Below are 17,672 nucleotides of genomic sequence, written 5' to 3'. Positions count from 1 at the left end.
ACTCCCCTGGCGATCAGCTGGCATGTATAGCACCTACACAGGTAGAGGTGTAGATACCCCCCCACACACACCCAGACAGCCACACAGTAGACAGTCACAAATACGCAGGCAGACATAGAGCATCTCATTGTCATGGACAGAGACCAGGCAGATGTGCGCACACAAGACCCAGGCACACACACACACACACACACACACACACACACACACACACACACACGCTCACACATTTTGAGATATTCTCCAGACTCCTGGGGTCAGAAGCTGGAGGCTCCCTTAGTCCATGCCTGACTCCTGCCCTGTCTCTGGGGGTGGGGGGTGGGTTGGCCAGCTCTGATTTGAGTTCTTTCCCCTCCCCCCATCTCACTGAACATGGTGCTCCCTCTCCCCTCCACTCTTCTCTCCTACACGCGCACACACACACACACACACACACACACACACAGCCTTTCCTCCTCCTTTTGAGGCCCACTTGAAGCTGGCCCTGCTGGGGCTCCCTAGTGTCCATGGCAACAGGGGGCTGGATGAATTGAATGGCAGTTGCCAAGGTAGCGGTTGCTATGGGATACAGTAAACTTCATTTATCCCTGGCTTGGTGAGAGCCCCCCTGCCCTCTTGAATTTAATGAAAGATTCAGAAATGGGTTTTGTGAGAGAAGGAGTCAGGGGGAGGGAGCGTGATTTGGGAAATGGGAAGAGGAATGAATTCCTTAGTCCCTAGCTGGGTAGTAGCCCCCCCACCCCCCCAGATCTATACCTCGAGCTAATCTCTCTCTCTTCTCTTTCTCTCTCTCCTCTCTCTCTCTTCTTTCTCTCCCTCCTCTCTCCTCTTTCTCTCTCTCTCTCTCTCTCTCTCTCTCTCTCTCTCTCTCTCTCTCTCTCTCTCTCTCTCTCTCTCTCTTCCCCTTCTCCCTCCCCCCTCCCTCCTCTCCCCCTCTGACACATACAGGATACAAAAAAGTAATCACCTTCTAAGCATACTCACAACCACACATAAATAAATACTCAGTAGGTGTACCCGTGTATGGTCCTCCACACACAGAGATACACAAAAATGAACATCCTCTACACCCAGACGTGCCTCCACACAGACATGGGCAAGCGTTCCTCCTAGGCAGCTGTGTGTCACACACAGTCACACGCCACACTGTACAAGCTGACAAGCATCACCTAAGCAGACTGACGAGCATCCTCTCTCCCCACCTCCATACGTATCCAGGGATGCCTGCTAGAGCAAAGACGGCTTCATAGCCAGTTGTTAAATTTTCAGTGTGAGCATTTATGCCTCGGAAACCCACAAATACCACAGATTAGCATTTCTTCTGTTGGATTTTTTATTGTCTAGTCCGGGGAGGGGAGGTGGAACCTGCAGCCTCGAGGCCCCATGTGGCCTTCTAGGTCTTTGGGTGTGACCGTTTGACTGAGCCCAGGCTTTACAGAACAAATCCTTTTATGAAGAGGATTTGTTCTGTGAAGCTTGCATTCAGTCAAAGGGCTGCGCTTGAGGACCTAGAGGGCCACTCGTGGCCTCGAGGCTGCAGGTTCCCCACCCCTGATCTAGACTTCAGTAAGGGATGGAAAAAATGTTAATAAGGTGGGTTAGGCTTACATTTTTTTCCCCTGGAGAGCCTGTTGTTAGGCGCTCGGAGGTCCATGCTCTGTTGGGTTGTGGAGAGGAGTGTCTGTGCAGTGAGTACAGATGTCCAGTTCTACACTGCCAGGGCCTTAGGCTGGTCCCTCAGAGAAATCCCTAGGCTGTAGGTATGGAAGCAAATGATTCCATTTCTATTGTAATGGAAAGAGCTGGACTGGAGGCAGGACATTTGGGTTTGTGGTTTTTTGTTTTTTGGGTCTTTTTTTGTTGAGGGCAGTTGGGGTTAAGTGACTTGCCCAGAGTCACACAGCTAATGAGTGTTGTGTGTCTGAGTCCGGATTCGAACTCAGGTCCTCCTGACTCTAGGGTCAGTGTTCTATCTCGCTGACGTCTGGGTTTGGATTCCAGCTCTGACAGTTACTACTAGCCATGTGATGTTGGGCAAATCATTTCCTTTCTCTGGATCTCTAAAATAGATGATGGAGAGATCTGGTCTGAATGGTTTTAAAGATCCTTTAAAGACCTAGCTTGGATATCCTATGTTCTAAGGGTCCTTCTAGCTTTGACATTCTGTGTTCTAAGGGTCTTCTCAGCTCTGACATTCTCTGTTCTAAGGTCTCTCCTAACTCTGACATTCTGTGTTCTAGGGGCCCTCCTGGCTCTGACATTCCGTGTTCTAAGGTTCCTCTCAGCTCTGACACTCTGTTCTAAAGCCCCTCCCAGCTCTGACATTCTGTGTTCTCAGGTTCCCCCCAGTTCTGATGTTCTATGATCTGACATCACTTCTAGCTCTGACACCCTGTTCTAGAGCCCCTCTGACGTTCAGTGTTCTAAGGTAGATAAATGGATTGATATGATAACACATTTATTAAGTGCCTGTTATGTGCCAGGCTCTACACTAACTGCGAGGGATGTCAGAAGGGTAAAAACAGGCCCTGTCCTCAAGCAGCACACAGTCTAATGGGGAAGACAATATGCCACAGCTCTGTATATATGTATATATACAGGGCAAACTGGAAGCGATCTCAGAGGAAAGACTAACCCCGAGGGGGAGAGGTCCAAGGTGGTTGTTATCTGAGCCTTGAAGAAAAACAGAGACGCCGGGGGGTAGAGGTGAGGAGGGGAGCGCATTCCAGGCCTGGAAGACAGCCCGTGAAAATGCCCAGAGTCTGGAGATGGAACTTGGGCAGGGAAGAGCAAGGAGGTCCAGGTCATTATATTGAGAGTATATTGTATTGTAGGGGTACACAGGGTGGTCAGGAGGACTGGTGCCTCTGGTGTGAAGGCCGCCGAGCCCTTTTCAGGGCTGCTCATCTACCTTTGGTGTCCACCTGCCGCCCAGCTCTCACCTGTGGCTACAAGAAGCTGTAGCATGAGCAGTGGCCACACCCCAATAAAACCATCTTGGCAGACAGGCTACACCAGGTTGAGGGTAACCAACAGGCCTCATACCCATCAGCGAGTTAGGGGATGCCTACCTCAGGCATGTGAAGCCTTCCCTTAGTGGAATGGGTGGATGAAAACGTTGACCCTGAAGTCGGTGGCCCTATGGACACTTAGAACTTGGTCAGGCATCAGAGACGCCAAGGTCATCCATTGCATCCTGGGCCATCGCCAGTCGTCCTGACTTCTGTCTTGCCACTGGACTTCAACGATTCTGGAAGAGAGATTGAAGCTGATGACTTGGTGCCGTTCTGCCTCACTTAAACCCAATTCACTCAGAAGTCAGTACATGATACCACGATGTCACTGGTCCTCTTCCAAAACCAAGGACAGACAATATTATGCGGTGTTAGAGAGGAATAAAATGTAAGAAGCCTGGAAAGGTAGGAAGGGGCAAAGTTGTAAAGAGCTTTAAAAGTCACGTGGAAGATTTGACATCTTACTCTGAAGGTAATAGAGAGCCATTAGAGTTTATTGGGAGAAGCGGAGTTGACGTGGTCAAACCTTTGTTTTGGGAAGATCATCTTGGTAGCTGAGTGGATATTGGTCTGGAGTGGGGTGAAAGATTTAAGACAAGAGAATCAACCAGAAGGCTATTATGGTGGTCCAGGAACGAGGTGATAAGAGTGAGAGGAGAGGAAATGGAAGCGCCAGTTAGAGACACTTTTCTCAAAGAGTTTAGCTTCAAAAGGAAGGAGAGCTATAGGATGATAACTAGTATGGATGAATGGGTCAAGTGATGAGGGAAACAAGGGCATGTGTGTAGGTTTTAGGGAAGCAACTAATAGACAGGGAGAGATTGAAGATTGAAAAGAGAGTAGGGTTGATAGAGGATCCATTCTGCCGGAGAAGGTGAGATGGAATAAGAATTGTTTGTGCATGTAGAGAAGTTAGCCTTCATGTGAGACAGGAGGGAAGGAGGAGATAGTGGAGGTGTGGGGGGAATACATCTTAGTGATGTGAGATGAAGAGGAGGGGAGAAGAGAGAGCTCTAAGAAAATGGCCTCAGTTGTTTCAGTGAAATATGCGACAGGTGGGGCAGTAGATAGAACACTGGCCCTAGAGTCAGGAGGACCTGAGTTCAAATGTGGCCTCAGACACCTAACACTTACTAGACTGGCGATGGCCCAGGATGCAATGGATGACCTTGGCGTCTCTGATGCCTGACCAAGTTCTAAGTGTCCATAGGGCCACCGACTTCAGGGTCAACGTTTTCATCCACCCATTCCACTAAGGGAAGGCTTCACATGCCTGAGGTAGGCATCCCCCTAACTCGCTGATGGGTATGAGGCCTGTTGGTTACCCTCAACCTGGTGTAGCCTGTCTGCCAAGATGGTTTTATTGGGGTGTGGCCACTGCTCACTTAAACCTGATTGCCTTGCCAAAAAAGAAAGAAAAAAAGAAATATGAGGCAGGGTTCTCAGCTAACAGAATGGGGAGAGGGAGAGCCATGGAAGGTTTGAGGAAGGACAAAAAGGTTTGGAAAAGGAGCTGTGGTGAGCAGGTTAAGGGTTAGAGAGATTGCTTTGCCATGGTGAAAGCCCATTTGGGATTACATACCATAAATTTGTAGTGGACCCAGTGAGCATGGTTTTGTGATTTGTTTCCAGCTTTGTTCGTGAATACATGAATACATTAGTACATGAAGAGGAGAAAAGGCAGTGGATGATGGGAGTAATGCCAGGTTAGGGCTTAGAGTCAGCAAGAAGATAAGAGGGGCAAGGAGGTCAAATGCAGAGAACAGTGTAGAATTGAACTGGTTCACCCAGGGGAGAAGATGGAGAAGGGAGGGAAGGACAGCCAGTGAAGCGGTGATGGCCTGGGAGAGAAAGGAGGGGTCGGAGGATTAGAGGTCACAATGAGGAAGAAGACCATAAGGAAAGATGGAATGATAATGATTATGATCAAATAAGGGAATTTCAGAGTTCATTACATGGTAATGAACATAGTAAGTGATTAATAAATGCTGGTTAAACCGAATGGCCGGAACTAGCCCTGCACCCTCAGTGTTGCTGCATACATAACTGTCTTTCTTCCCACTGCCAGGTTCCTTTAAGTGAATTTGGGGCTGCTCCTTGGCCTCCATTGACTACTGGTTGGTAAGGCACTGACAGTTTCTACGTTTGTGATGATTGGAGGCTTATAGAGTGCTTCCCTTGTAACAGCCCTAAGCAGTAGGGAATGCAGGTGTAAGTCCCCTCATTTTGTAGATTGGGAAACTGAAGCTCAGAGTGGCTAAATGACCTTCCCAGGTTCCTGTATCTAATGAGTGTCTTATTTTATTTTGTAAAATTGAATTTTATTTTCAGTTCCAAATTCTCTCCTTCCCCTCCTGCATTGTGAGAATAACACAGCCCAATGCAGACATGTAGTCATGGAAGATGAGAGAGGGAGGGAAGGGGAGAGAGAGAGAAGAGGAAGAAGATAAAGAAGAAAAGAAAAGAGAGAGCAGAGAGAGGAAAGAGAGAAGAGAAGAGAGAGAGAAGAGAGGGGAGAGAGACAGACAGAAGAGAGGAGAGAGAGCAGAGAGGAAAGAGAAGAGAGAGAGAGAGAGAGGAAGAAGAAGATGAAGAAAAGAGAAGAGAGCAGAGAGAGGAAAGAGAGAAGAGAAGAGAGAGAGAGGAGAGAGACTGACAGAGAAGAGAGGAGAGAGAGAAGAGGGAGAGAGGAAGATAAAGAAGAAAAAAGAAGAGCAGAGAGAGGAAAGAGAGAAAAGAAGAGAGGGGAGGGAGAAACAAGAGAGAATAGAAGAGAGAGAGCAGAGAGGAAAGAGAAGAGAGAGAGAGAGAGAGAGAGAGAGAGAGAGGGAGAGAGAGAGGAAGAAGATGAAGAAAAGAGAAGAGAGCAGAGAGAGGAAGAGAGAAGAGAAGAGAGAGAGAGGAGAGAGACTGACAGAGAAGAGAGGAGAGAGAGAAGAGGGAGAGGGAAGATAAAGAAGAAAAAGAGAAGCAGAGAGAGAGAGAGAAAGAGAAGGGAGGGAGAAACAAGAGAGAATAGAAGAGAGAGAGCAGAGAGGAAAGAGAAGAGAGAGAGAGAGAGAGAGAGGGAGAGAGAGAGGAAGAAGATGAAGAAAAGAGAAGAGAGCAGAGAGAGGAAAGAGAGAAGAGAAGAGAGAGAGAGGAGAGAGACAGACAGAGAAGAGAGGAGAGAGAGAAGAGGGAGAGAGGAAGAAGATAAAGAAGAAAAAAGAGCAGAGAGAGGAAAGAGAGAAAAGAAGAGAGGGGAGGGAGAAACAAGAGAGAATAGAAGAGAGAGAACAGAGAGGAAAGAGAAGAGAGAGAGAGAGAGAGAGAGGGAGAGAGAGAGGAAGAAGATGAAGAAAAGAGAAGAGAGCAGAGAGAGGAAGAGAGAAAGAGAGAGAGAGAGGAGAGAGACAGACAGAGAAGAGGAGAGAGAGAAGAGGGAGAGAGGAAGAAGATAAAGAAGAAAAAAGAGCAGAGAGAGGAAAGAGAGAAAAGAAGAGAGGGGAGGGAGAAACAAGAGAGAATAGAAGAGAGAGAACAGAGAGGAAAGAGAAGAGAAGAGAGAGCAGAGAGAGGAGACAGAGAAGAGGGGAGAGAAAAACAGAAGAGAGGAGAGAGAGCAGAGAGGAAAGAGAAAAGAAGAGAGAAAAAAGAGAGAGGAGAGAGAAAAGAAGAGAGAAAAAAGAGAGGAGAGAGAAAAGAGACACAGAGGAGAGAGAGAGAAAAAGAGAGAGACGGAGAGAGGAGAGAAAGAGAAGAGAGAAAAGAGAGAGAGAGAAAGAGAGAGAGCAGAGAGGGGAAAAAAGAGAAGAGGAGAGAGAGAGAGAGAGAGCGCACTTCAGTCTGCCCTCTGAGTCCCTCAGTTCTCAGTCTCGAAGTGGATATGGATAGCATGTTTTCTCATGAGTCCTTTGAACTTGTGGTTGGTCATTGTGCTGATTAGAGTTCCTTAAGCCTTTCAAAGTTGATCATCTTTCCAATCTTGTAGCTGTCCTCCTGTTTTATGAGTGAGTTCATCCCATTCACAATCACAGTTATGATAGCCCGCTGTGTATTTCCCTCCATCCTATTCTCTTGTACTTATCCTCCTTTTTTTAACCCCTCCCCCTCTTTGTTTCTAACTAATGCCTCCCTGAGTCTAACCTTCCTCTTCTTGCCCCCTTTCCCTTAACCCCTTTCCTTCCTATTTCTCTGTTCAGTAAGGTGTATTTCTGTATTTTTCTTTCCTTCTTTACCAGTTCAGACAAGAGAGAGGTTCAAGTGCCTCCTGCTCTTCTACTGCCCCCCCATTATATGAACTCCTCTCCATGCACACCATTTATGTGAGATAATTTCCCCCATTTTTTCTCTTTCTTTCCCCCTCCCCAATGCATTCCTCTTCCTCGTCCATTCTATTCTTTTGAGATCATCCAAATATAATAGAATCATACCCAGATCCTCTATTTAATCAGACTCCCTCTATGACTCTTGGCAATGATAAAGTTCTGAGGGACTGTGTGTATCGTCTGTTCATTCAAGTATGTGAACAGTTAAACCTTATTTAGTCCTTTGTGATTTCTTACTCATGTTAACTTTTTTGCTTCTGTTGACCCTTGTGTTTATATGTCAGATTTTCTAATCAGCTCTCATCTTTTTATCAGGAATGCTTAGAAGTCTTCATTTCATTAAAGGTCCATTTTCCCCTTTGTAGGGTTATACTCAGTTTTATTGGGTATGTTATTCTTGGTGATGGTGGCTGTTTGTCCTTTGTTCTCGAAGAGGACCTTGACATCATGGAAGTGATGCCTCCACATTCTTGGTTGTAAACTTAGATCCTTTGCCTTCTGGAATATCCTATTCCAGGCTCTCCACTCCTTTATAGTGGTGGGTGCTAAATCTTATGTGGTCCTAAATGTGTTTTCAGGGTTCTTGAATTCTTTTTTTCTGGTTGCTTGCAGTACTTTTTCATTGACCTGGGAGCTCTGGATTTTGACTGCAATATTCCTGGGAGTTTTCGTTTTGGAATGTATTTTAGGAGGTAACTGGTGGATCCTTCCAATTTCTGCTTGTCCTCTGGTTCTAAGATATTTGGACAGTTTTCTTTCATAATTTATTCAAATATGTCCAAGCTTTTATTTTATTTATGGCTTTCAGATAGTCCAGTGAGTCTTAAATTATCTCTCCTCAATCTATTTTCCAGGCCAGTTGTTTTTCCTATGAGAAATATGTTCACATTTTCTTGTATTTTTAAAAATCTTTTGACTTTAAAAAAATTATTTCTTGATGTCTCATGGAGTGATTGAGTTCCAATTCTGACTTTTAAGAGGTTATTTTCTTCAGTAAGGTTTTGTATCTCTTTTTACCAAGCTGTTAATTATCTTTTCATATTTTTCTTCCCTGGCTCTTTCCTCTTTTCTCATTCTTTCATCTACTGTTCTCATTTGATTCTTAAAATAGATTTTAGCTCCTTCATTAACTCTTCTGGGAATTCTTATTGAACTTGTATCCGATCTGCATTTTTCTTTGAGGCTTTGCTTGCAGATGTTTTCAAGCCATTCTCTTCTGGTTTTTTGTCTTAAGAGTCCCTGTCAGCACAGTAGCTCTTGTGGTGGGATTCTTTTTTATTTGTTTGTTTGCTCATTCTTCCAGCCTGCTTCTTGACTTTGGAGTTTATGTTAGTGCTGAGCGCTACTTATTTCTAGAGGGATATCTGGCCTGAGCTTCTGTCTTCTTATATCCTTCTGCTGTTTTTCAGGCTCTGGACCTGCAAGCTTTCAGTCCTCCCAAAGTGGTGTGATTCAGGGGGAGGTTTCTTCACTGCCCTCCTGGTCTGAGTTCTGAAAGTTTTTGACTCAGATTTGGGTCTGTCTCCTTGTTTCTGGCTGCGACTTTCAGCAGACCACTGCTGATGCGACCCTAGGCTAATTTGGGCCTGCTGAGAGGTCCTGTGAAATCAGAGAGGCTGAACTGCTGGCTCCCCTTTGGCCTGGGATGTTGTGTCCTTTTCTGGGGATCAGAGCCACCCACACAGCTGCCGTTGGCTTCCCAGAACTTGTTCTGTGCTCAGTGCCAGTGCTCATGACTGCTGCTTTCCACCCTGGATTCATGACTCAGAATGGGGTAGTGGGGACAGACCTGCCAGATGACTCCCGCAGTTCCTGTGCTTAGCACTTGCTCATGGATCCTCTGGGACCTCTTTCAGCCCTGGTATTCCCTGCTCTGGTGCCCACTCTTAACCCTCTCCCAGTCCTTGGGCACTGGAATGCTTCCCACTGCTCACACTGCTAGCCAGACTGTTCCTAGTGTCTGGAGACCTCTCTGTCCATCTCCCTAAGCTGCCCTAGTCTGGGGAAATGACTCACTGTAACTTCTTGGCTTTGCTGATCAGAATTCAATCTCATGCGTTTTCTAGAACTCTGTTGAGAAGGTGGGGTATGTGTGATATAGACTCTAATGCTTTGTCTCACTCGCCATTTTAGTTCTGTCTCTATCCAGTAAGTGTCTGCTGCAGGATTTGAACCCAGACCTCCTGATTCTGGGTCTCCTCCTCTCTCCCTTATATCATGATGCTTCTTATAACTCACATTTTTCTAGCACTTGAAGGCTTGTAATAGTCTTGTCTTGCTGTGCAGCCATGGGGTAGGTATTACAGGTACTATCATTTCTATTTTATAGATAAGGATGCAATTTAAAAGCTAAACAAATAGAGTGCTAGACTTGAGGTCAGCAAACCTGAGTTCAAATCCTGCCTCAGAGACTTACTGGCCGTGTGTCCTTGGGCAAGTCACTTGACTTTCATTTGCCTCAGTTTCCTCATCTGTAAAATAGGGATAATAATAGCACCTACGTCTCAGGGTTGTTGTAAAAGTCAATGAAATAATATTTGTAAAGTGCTTTGCAAACCTGAAAGTTACAGAAATGTCTTGTTATTAACTGTTGTTATTAGTAATGGAGCAACTTTTCCTTTCATAGCTAGAAAAAGGAAATCCAGGCAGAGCTGGAAATCAAGCCCCAGTCTTCTGGGTACAAGTCTGATATTCTGGGTAAAATGAATGAAAAAATATTTATTCAGCATTTGCTGTGTACTGGGTACCTGTTAAGGTCTGGGAATAAAGCTTCAAAAACAGAGTCAGGCTCTGCCTTGGAGGGGCTTACGTCCTAATAGGGGCAAACAAGGCAGAAGGTTTGGAAAGTTACAGGGATGGTGGGTTGGGGACATAGTGGAGCAGATTGAGGCAGCTTGGTGGACAGCTAGTCCTAGAGTTAGGAAGACCTCAGTTCAAATCATGCCTCAGACACTTACGCTGTGTGACCCAGGGCAAATCATGTAATGACTGCCTGCCTCGGTTTCCCCAACTGTGAAATAAAGGCTCACAAAAACACCTCTTGGCGGGGCAGCTAGGTGGCGCAGTGGATAGAGCACCAGCCCTGAAGTCAGGAGGACCTGAGTTCAAATCTGCCCTCAGACCAAACACTTGACACTTACTAGCTGTGTGACCCTAGGCGAATCACTTAACCCCAATTGCATAAAAAGAAAAAAAAATACCTCCTGCTCAGGGTTATCAAAAGTGCCCACTTCTGATAGTACCTACTGCCCAGAATATCAAATGAAATAGTATCTGTAAAGTGCGTAGCATAGTGCCTGGCGCATAGTAGATGATTAAATACGAGGCAGCTTGGGGAGGGTGGGCACTGGTAATTGGGGCATTCAGGGCAGCAGATAGTGCCTAAGCTGCATCTTAAAGGAAGAAGGGCATTCTAGGAGAGAGAGGTGAGGAGGGAGTGCATTCCAAACATGAGTACCAGTTTATCTGGACTGTAGAGTGCAGAAAGAGGAGGAATGTGTAATGAGACTGGAAAGGCAAGTAGGGGCACAGTTGTGAAGGGCTTTAAAAGCCAAACAGAGTTTGCCTTTGTTCCTGGAGGCAATAGTGGGCTACTGTTGTTGGGGAGGGAGAGATACCATGGTCAGGCCTACACGTAAGGAGTGGCGTGCAAGATGGATTGGCATGGAGAGAGACCAGTGAGGAGGTTAAATGATTGCCTGTCTGGAGGGAGGAGAGCAAGGGGTCGAAAGGAATGCCAGTTACAAGTCTGGGACACTGGAAGAATGGCGGTGTCTACGAGAGAAATGGCCGTGCTTGGAAGAGAGGAGGGTCTGGGGAGAAAGATGGTGAGGCCTGTTTTGTGTTGTTCAGTTTGAGTTGTTCTTGGGAAATCCAGTGTGAAAGGCCCACTAGGCAGTGGGTGATGAGGGACTGGAGCTCAGGAGAGAGGTTAGAGCTAGATAGATAGAAGTGTGAGCGATTTTCATAGAAGTGACGAACCTACAGGGGCTAATGGAGAAAGAGAGAGGAGAGAGATGAGAGAGAGAAGAGAGAGAGAGGGAGGAGAGAGAGAAGAGAGAGGGGAGAGAGAGAAAAGAAAGAGGGAGAGATGAGAGAGAGAAGAGACTGAGAAGGAAGAGAGAGAGAAGAGACGAGAGAGAGGGGACAGGTGAGAGAAGGGAGTGACAGGGAGAAGAGAGAGAAATGAGAGAGAGAGAAAGAGGGAGAGAGAAGAGAGAGAAGAGAGTGAGAGGGAGGAGAAAGAGAGAGAGAGGGGAGAGAGAGAAGAAAGAGGGAGAGATGAGAGGAGGGAGGAGAGAGAGAGGAGGGAGATGAGAGGGAGAGATAAGAGAGAGAAGAGAGTGAGAGGGAGGAGAAAGAGAAGAGAGAGAGAGGGGAGAGAGAGGAAAGAAAGAGGGAGAGATGAGAGAGAGAAGAGACTGAGAAGGAGGAGAGAGAGAAGAGATGAGAGAGAGGGGACAGGTGAGAGAAGGGAGTGACAGGGAGGGGAGAGAGAGAGATGAGAGAGAGAGAGAGAGAGAGAGAGAGAGAGAGAGAGAGAGAGAGAGAGAGTAAGAGGGAGAGATAAGAGAGAGAAGAGAGTGAGAGGGAGGAGAAAGAGAAGAGAGAGGGGAGAGAGAGAAAAGAAGGAGGGAGAGATGAGAGAGAAGAGAGTGAAAGGGAGGAGAGAGAGGAGAGAGAGATGAGAGAGAGAAGAGAGTGAGAAGGAGAGAGAGAAGAGAGAGGGGGAGAGAGAAAAGAAAGAGGGAGAGATGAGAGAGAAGAGAGTGAAAGGGAGGAGAGAGAGGGGAGAGATGAGAGAAGGGAGTGACAGGGAGAAGAGAGAGAGAGAGAGAAAGAGGGAGAGGGAGAGATGAGAGAGAGAAGAGAGGGAGAGGGAGAGATGAGAGAGAGAAGAGAGTGAGAGGGAGGAGAAAGAGATGATAGAAAGAGAGAAGAAAGAAAGGGAGACATGAGAGAAGAAAGTGAGAGGGAGGAGAAAGAGATGATAGAAGAAAGGGAGACATGAGAGAAGAAAGTGAGAGGGAGGAGAGAGAGAGAGAAGAGAGCAAGAGGGAAGAGAGAGGAAAGAGGAAGAGAGAGAGAGATAAAGGGAGAGAGAAGAGAGAGAAGGAAGAGAGGGAAAGAGGAGAGAGAACTGGAGAAACAGAGAGAGAGGAGGGAGAGAAAAGAGCCAAGGGCAGAGCTTTGGGGAGCACCTGTAGTTAGAGGGTGATGACCTTGCAAAGGAGACAGAAGGTCGAGTTTCCCTGAAACTCTCTTTCTGGGTAGGAGAAGAGCCAAGAAAGTTCAGCGTCATGAAAACAAAGAGTGGAAAGAGAATAAGGAGGCAGCAGATGCACACGGACTAAAAGCTGTGGCAATTGAGAGGTCCTTGGAGTCTTTTTTTATTTTATTTTATTTTCAGGTCTGACTTTTCCCCCTTGACTGCTTCATTGAGGAAGCAAGAAAAACAAAGCTGATTGCACACGTGGCTAGTTGAACAAAGGACGTTCCTGACTTGGCCGTGTCCGGCTCCCCCCCTCCCAAGCCGTGATCCTCAGCCTGTCCTCTGAGTCGCTCGCCTCTCTGTCGGGTGGTGGGTGGTGTGTCTCCCTGGGAGGCCTCTGGGACTGTGGCTGCTCGTTGGGCTGATCAGAGCTCCTTCCTTAGGCTTTCAGAGCTGCTTGTCTTTGCAGCATTGGCATAGAAAGCGTTCTCCTGGTTCTGCTCGCTTCGCTTTGCATCAGTTCATATGAGGCTTCCCAGGCTTTTCCAAGACCGGCCCCTTCATCATTTCTTACAGCACAATAGTGTTCCATCACATCCTTGGTAACTTTGGAAAGAGCAGCTTCAGCTGAGTGAAGAGGTTGCTGTTGTTATTTATCCTTCGTTCTCAAAGACTGTGACATCAGGAAGATGGTACCATGACGTGCGAGTGAATTGGATTTAAGTGAGGCAGAGCTGGGCAAGGTCACCAGCCTCACTTTCTCCTCCAGAGCCATCCGGGACCAGTGGCCAGATACAGATCAGGACGATTGGAGATGGCCCTGCAGTGATGAGGTTAGATAAAAGCCAGATCACAAAGCCTTGAGCGGGGAGAGGCAAGGAAGTGGAGGCAGCAAATGGAGACAGCTTTTTCAATGAGTCTGGCTGAGAAAGGGAGGAAAACTACAGGATGAGAACTTGAGGGAATGTGGGGTCTAGGCAGTTAGATAGCAAAGTGGCTAGAGTGCTGGACTTGTATTCAGGAAGACCTGAGTTCAAATCCAATCTCAGACTCTTGTTCTCTGTGTGACCTGAGGCAAGTCACAGTAACCTCTGCCTGCCTCAGTTTCCTCAACTGTAAAATGTGGATAATAATAGCATCGGCCTCCTAGGGTTGTTGTGAGGATAGAGTAAGACAACTATTTGTTGGGGCAGCTAGATGGCACAGTGGATAGAACACTGGCCCTGAGTTCAAATCCGACCTCAGACACTTAAGCTGTGTGACCCTGGGCAAGTCACATAAATCCCAATTGCCTTGCCAAAAAAAATAATTAAAAAAGAAAAGATAAATATTTGTAAAGTGCTTGGCAAACCTTAAAATTGCTGCATAATGCTAGGTATTATTAGTAGTGAGACTTTGTTTTTTTGGTTTTTTTTTAAGGATAGGTGTGACTAGGATATGTTTATAGGGAGTAGGGAAGTGTCCAGTAGGCAGGAAGAAATTGAAGGTGATGATTGAGAGGGCAGTCTGCTGGAGGAATAGCAAGGGATTTGATCAAAGGTACATGTAGAGGGGTTAAGCTTGGCAAGGAGAAAGGCCAGCTTGCTATCAGAGCCTGGGGCAAAGGAGGAGAGATGGGGATGATGTGGAATGTTGGGAAAGAAGAGGAGGGGACGAGATGGTGCTTTCAGGCAGTGGCTTCAGTTTTCTCAGGAAAGTAACAAGTGAAGATGTAGCTTAGTGTGGAGAAAGGGAGGTGTGCAGTGGGCTACACGTGGGGCATCCAAAGGGAAATGACACTGCCCCTGCTTCTAGGAGCTTATGTTCTGTTTGGGGGCGATGACATGATCCAGATATGGGTAATACAACATAGGTGAAAACAACCGCATTAGACAAAGTACTTTAGGAAGTCTTGAGGAGAGAGGGGATGCCATTGGCCGGGAACACCCAAGCTGGGCCCCGAGAGAAGAGGAGGATTCTGAGAGGCAGGAATGAGGAGGGAGGCCCAGGCCGTGGCTTGTGTGCAGGATGGAATGGCAGGCAGGTCAGAGGGCAGGTAGAATGTAGGGTGGTCTGCAAGGTAAGCGAGGAGTTGCTGTGAAATTGGGCTGCCTGGAGTCAGATGGGGAAGGGAGGGCCTTAAAGGTTAGGCTGCAGTTTGTGTTTTATCCCAGAGGAAATGGAAAGCTATGAAGGTTCTCCATCAGGACGGTGACATGATCCGGCCAGCATCATGGGAAAATTAATTTGATAGAAATACGGAAGACAGATTAGACAAAGGGGAGAATGGAAGGGGAATTTATGGGCATGCAGAATTTATTTTATACTTTTTAAAAAGCCAGGGGGAAAGACTTGGAGATGTGTGGTTTTATATATATGTAGGGCTATGTTCTGGTGGGCTCATTTTTTGGTGAGGGGTGGTTAAGTTCACAATTAAAAAAGTCACTTCAGAGTCACTTTACAGAGAATGGAAGCAGATAGACCAATCAGGAGGCTGTTACTGTGGTCCAGGTAAGAGGAGGCCACGAGGGCCTAAGCTACTTGAGGGCAGACAAGGGGTCCAGTGCCTTTGGGGAGGGTAGAAGCAATAAGTCCTCGCAATGATTGCATACTGGATTGGACATTAGACATGGAGTCAGGAAGGTTTTATTGTGTAGTCATTTTTCAGTCATGTCTGACTCTTCGTGACTCCATTTGGGGTTTTCTTGGCAGAGATACTGCAGTAATTTTCCATTTCCTTCTCCAGCTTATTTTACAGATGAGGAAACTGAGGCAAACAGTGTTAAGTGACTTGCCCAGGGTCACATGGCTAGTAAGTCTGAGGCTGGATTTGAACTTAGGAAGATGAGTCTTTCTGATTCCAGGCCCAGTGCTCTGTGCGCTAGCTGCTCTGGAGTCAGGAAGACCTAGGTTCAAATTTGACCTCAGACACTTACTAGCAGTGTGACCCTGGGCAAGTCACTTGACCTCTATTTGCCCTGATTTCCTCATCTATAAAATGGGGATAACAACAGCACCCATTTCCCAGGGTTGCTTTGAGTATCAAATGGGATAATGTTTGTAAAGCACTTCACAAACCATAAAGCCCCACACACATGCTAGCTGTTATTAACGTGTGTGTAGCCGTCTCTTTGTGAATGTGTGTATGGGGGTGGGAGGATTTACAAGGTTAGTGGGTAGCCTTGTCCTGGCCCACCAGTCTGCTGAGCTGTTCCTGGTAGGGTCCTGTCTGCTGGGTCATCTTCCAACACTTCCCTTGCCCAGTTGTGTGGCAGTGGCTACCATCTGGGGCAGGGGCAGAGGGGCTGAAGGCTGTGGGGGCAGGTGGAGGTGAAGGTGTGCGGTGCAGCGGGGACTGAGGCCAGAGCAGAGTCTGATCCGCCACTGGCTGAGGCCAGAGGGAGTCTGGCCCCCACATGACTGAGCCTGGTGGGGTCTCCCCATATACTTGAGCCCGCGGAGATGTGACCCCCATGTGACTGAGCCTAGTGGGGTCTCCCCATATACTTGAGCCCGCGGAGATGTGACCCCTACGTGACTGAGCCTGGTGGGGTTCTCCCCATATGCCTGAGCCCATGGAGGTCTGGCTCCCATGTGACTGAGCCTGGTGGGGTCTCCCCATATACCTGAGCCCGTGGAGATGTGACCCCCATGTGACTGAACCTGGCGGGGTCTCTGCATATACCTGAGCCCATGGAGGTGTGGCCCCCACATGACTGAGCCTGGTGGGGTCTCCTCATATACCTGAGCCCATGAAGGTCTGGCCCCCATGTGACTGAGCCTGGTGGGGTCTCCCCATATACCTGAGCCCATGGAGATGTGACCCCCATGTGACTGAACCTGGTGGGTTCTCCCCATATACCTGAGCCCATGGAGGTCTGGCCCCCATGTGACTGAGTCTGGTGGGGTCTCCCCATATACCGGAGCTCATGGAGATGTGACCCCCATGTGACTGAACCTGGTGGGGTCTCCCCATATACCTGAGCCCATGGAGGTCTGGCCCCCATGTGACTGAACCTGGTGGGTTCTCCCCATATACTTGAGCCCGCAGAGATGTGACCCCCACGTGACTGAGCCTGGTGGGTTCTCCCCATATGCCTGAGCCCATGGAGATGTGACCCCCATGTGACTGAGCCTGGTGGGTTCTCCCCACATACTTGAGCCTGCGGAGATGTGACCCCCATGTGACTGAGCCTGGTGGGTTCTCCCCATATGCCTGAGCCCATGGAGATGTGACCCCCATGTGACTGAGCCTGGTGGGGTTCTCCCTATATGCCTGAGCCCGTGGAGGTCTGGCCCCCATGTGATTGAGCCTGGTGGGTTCTCCCCATATGCCTGAGCCCGTGGAGATGTGACCCCCATGTGACTGAGCCTGGTGGGGTCTAGTCCTCATGTGACTGAGCCTAGAGGGGGCCTGGTCCCCATATGGCTGAGGTGGGGGGGTATTGACTACCATGTGACTGAGCCTGGGAGAGGTCTGGTCCCCCTGTGGTTGGTTCCAGAGGAGGTCTGGTCCTGGTAACTGATCCCAGAGGGTACCTGATCCCCAAGCATGAGCCTGAAAGTGTTTTGTCCCTGTGATTGTGCCTGGAGGGTGTTCAGTCCCCTTAGCTGATCCCAGAGGGTGACCCCACCCCAGCTGAGCTCAGACGGAGTTGGTTCCCATGGCTAAGTCTTGAGGGGGTCAAGTCCCCATTGCAGGACCTAGAAAGGGTCTGATTCCCCTGGCTGGACTCAGAGTGCTCAGTACCCCTGAGTGAACCCAGAGGGCATCTGGTCCTTGTAAAGGAATCCAGAGGAGTTGTCCTTGTGAAGGAATTCCGTCCCCCTGAGAGAATGCTGAAGGGGTCCAGTCCCTAGGGCCGAGCTCAGAGGGTGTTCTGTCCCCCCCTAGCTGGAGCAGAGCCTTCGGCTGGAGTCCGGGGAGCGGGAGCCCTTGGGGTACGGGGTGCTGGGCCAGCAGACCTTGGAGCTGCGACGTCAGCTAGAGGAAGAGCAGGCCAACTACAAGCGTAAACTCCAAGCCTACCAGGACGGGCAGCAGCGCCAGGCCCAGCTGGTGCAGAAGCTACAGGCCAAGGTGAGGGCGCGCCTGGGAGTGCCCCCACCCCTGGGGCTGCCCTGGCTACAGCTGGTCCTCTTCTGGGATGGGTCCAA

At 48.3% G+C, this 17,672-nt stretch overlaps 1 protein-coding gene across 1 annotated transcript in view; it reads left to right on the top strand.

The window, feature by feature from the left end:
* Positions 1-17,672, top strand: part of CROCC (ciliary rootlet coiled-coil, rootletin) — a 76,961-nt gene that overhangs the window by 10,731 nt on the left and 48,558 nt on the right. The window contains 1 exon segment of the mRNA XM_020972769.2: positions 17,410-17,595. Coding sequence (XP_020828428.2) covers positions 17,410-17,595 — 186 coding nt within the window.

Source organism: Phascolarctos cinereus, unplaced genomic scaffold (genome assembly GCF_003287225.1).
Source record: "Phascolarctos cinereus isolate Bilbo 61053 unplaced genomic scaffold, phaCin_HiC Scaffold_726;HRSCAF=1367, whole genome shotgun sequence".
Lineage (NCBI taxonomy): Eukaryota > Metazoa > Chordata > Mammalia > Diprotodontia > Phascolarctidae > Phascolarctos > Phascolarctos cinereus.
Note: the sequence above shows the minus strand (reverse complement) of the source record. Positions and strands in the feature narration are given on the sequence as shown.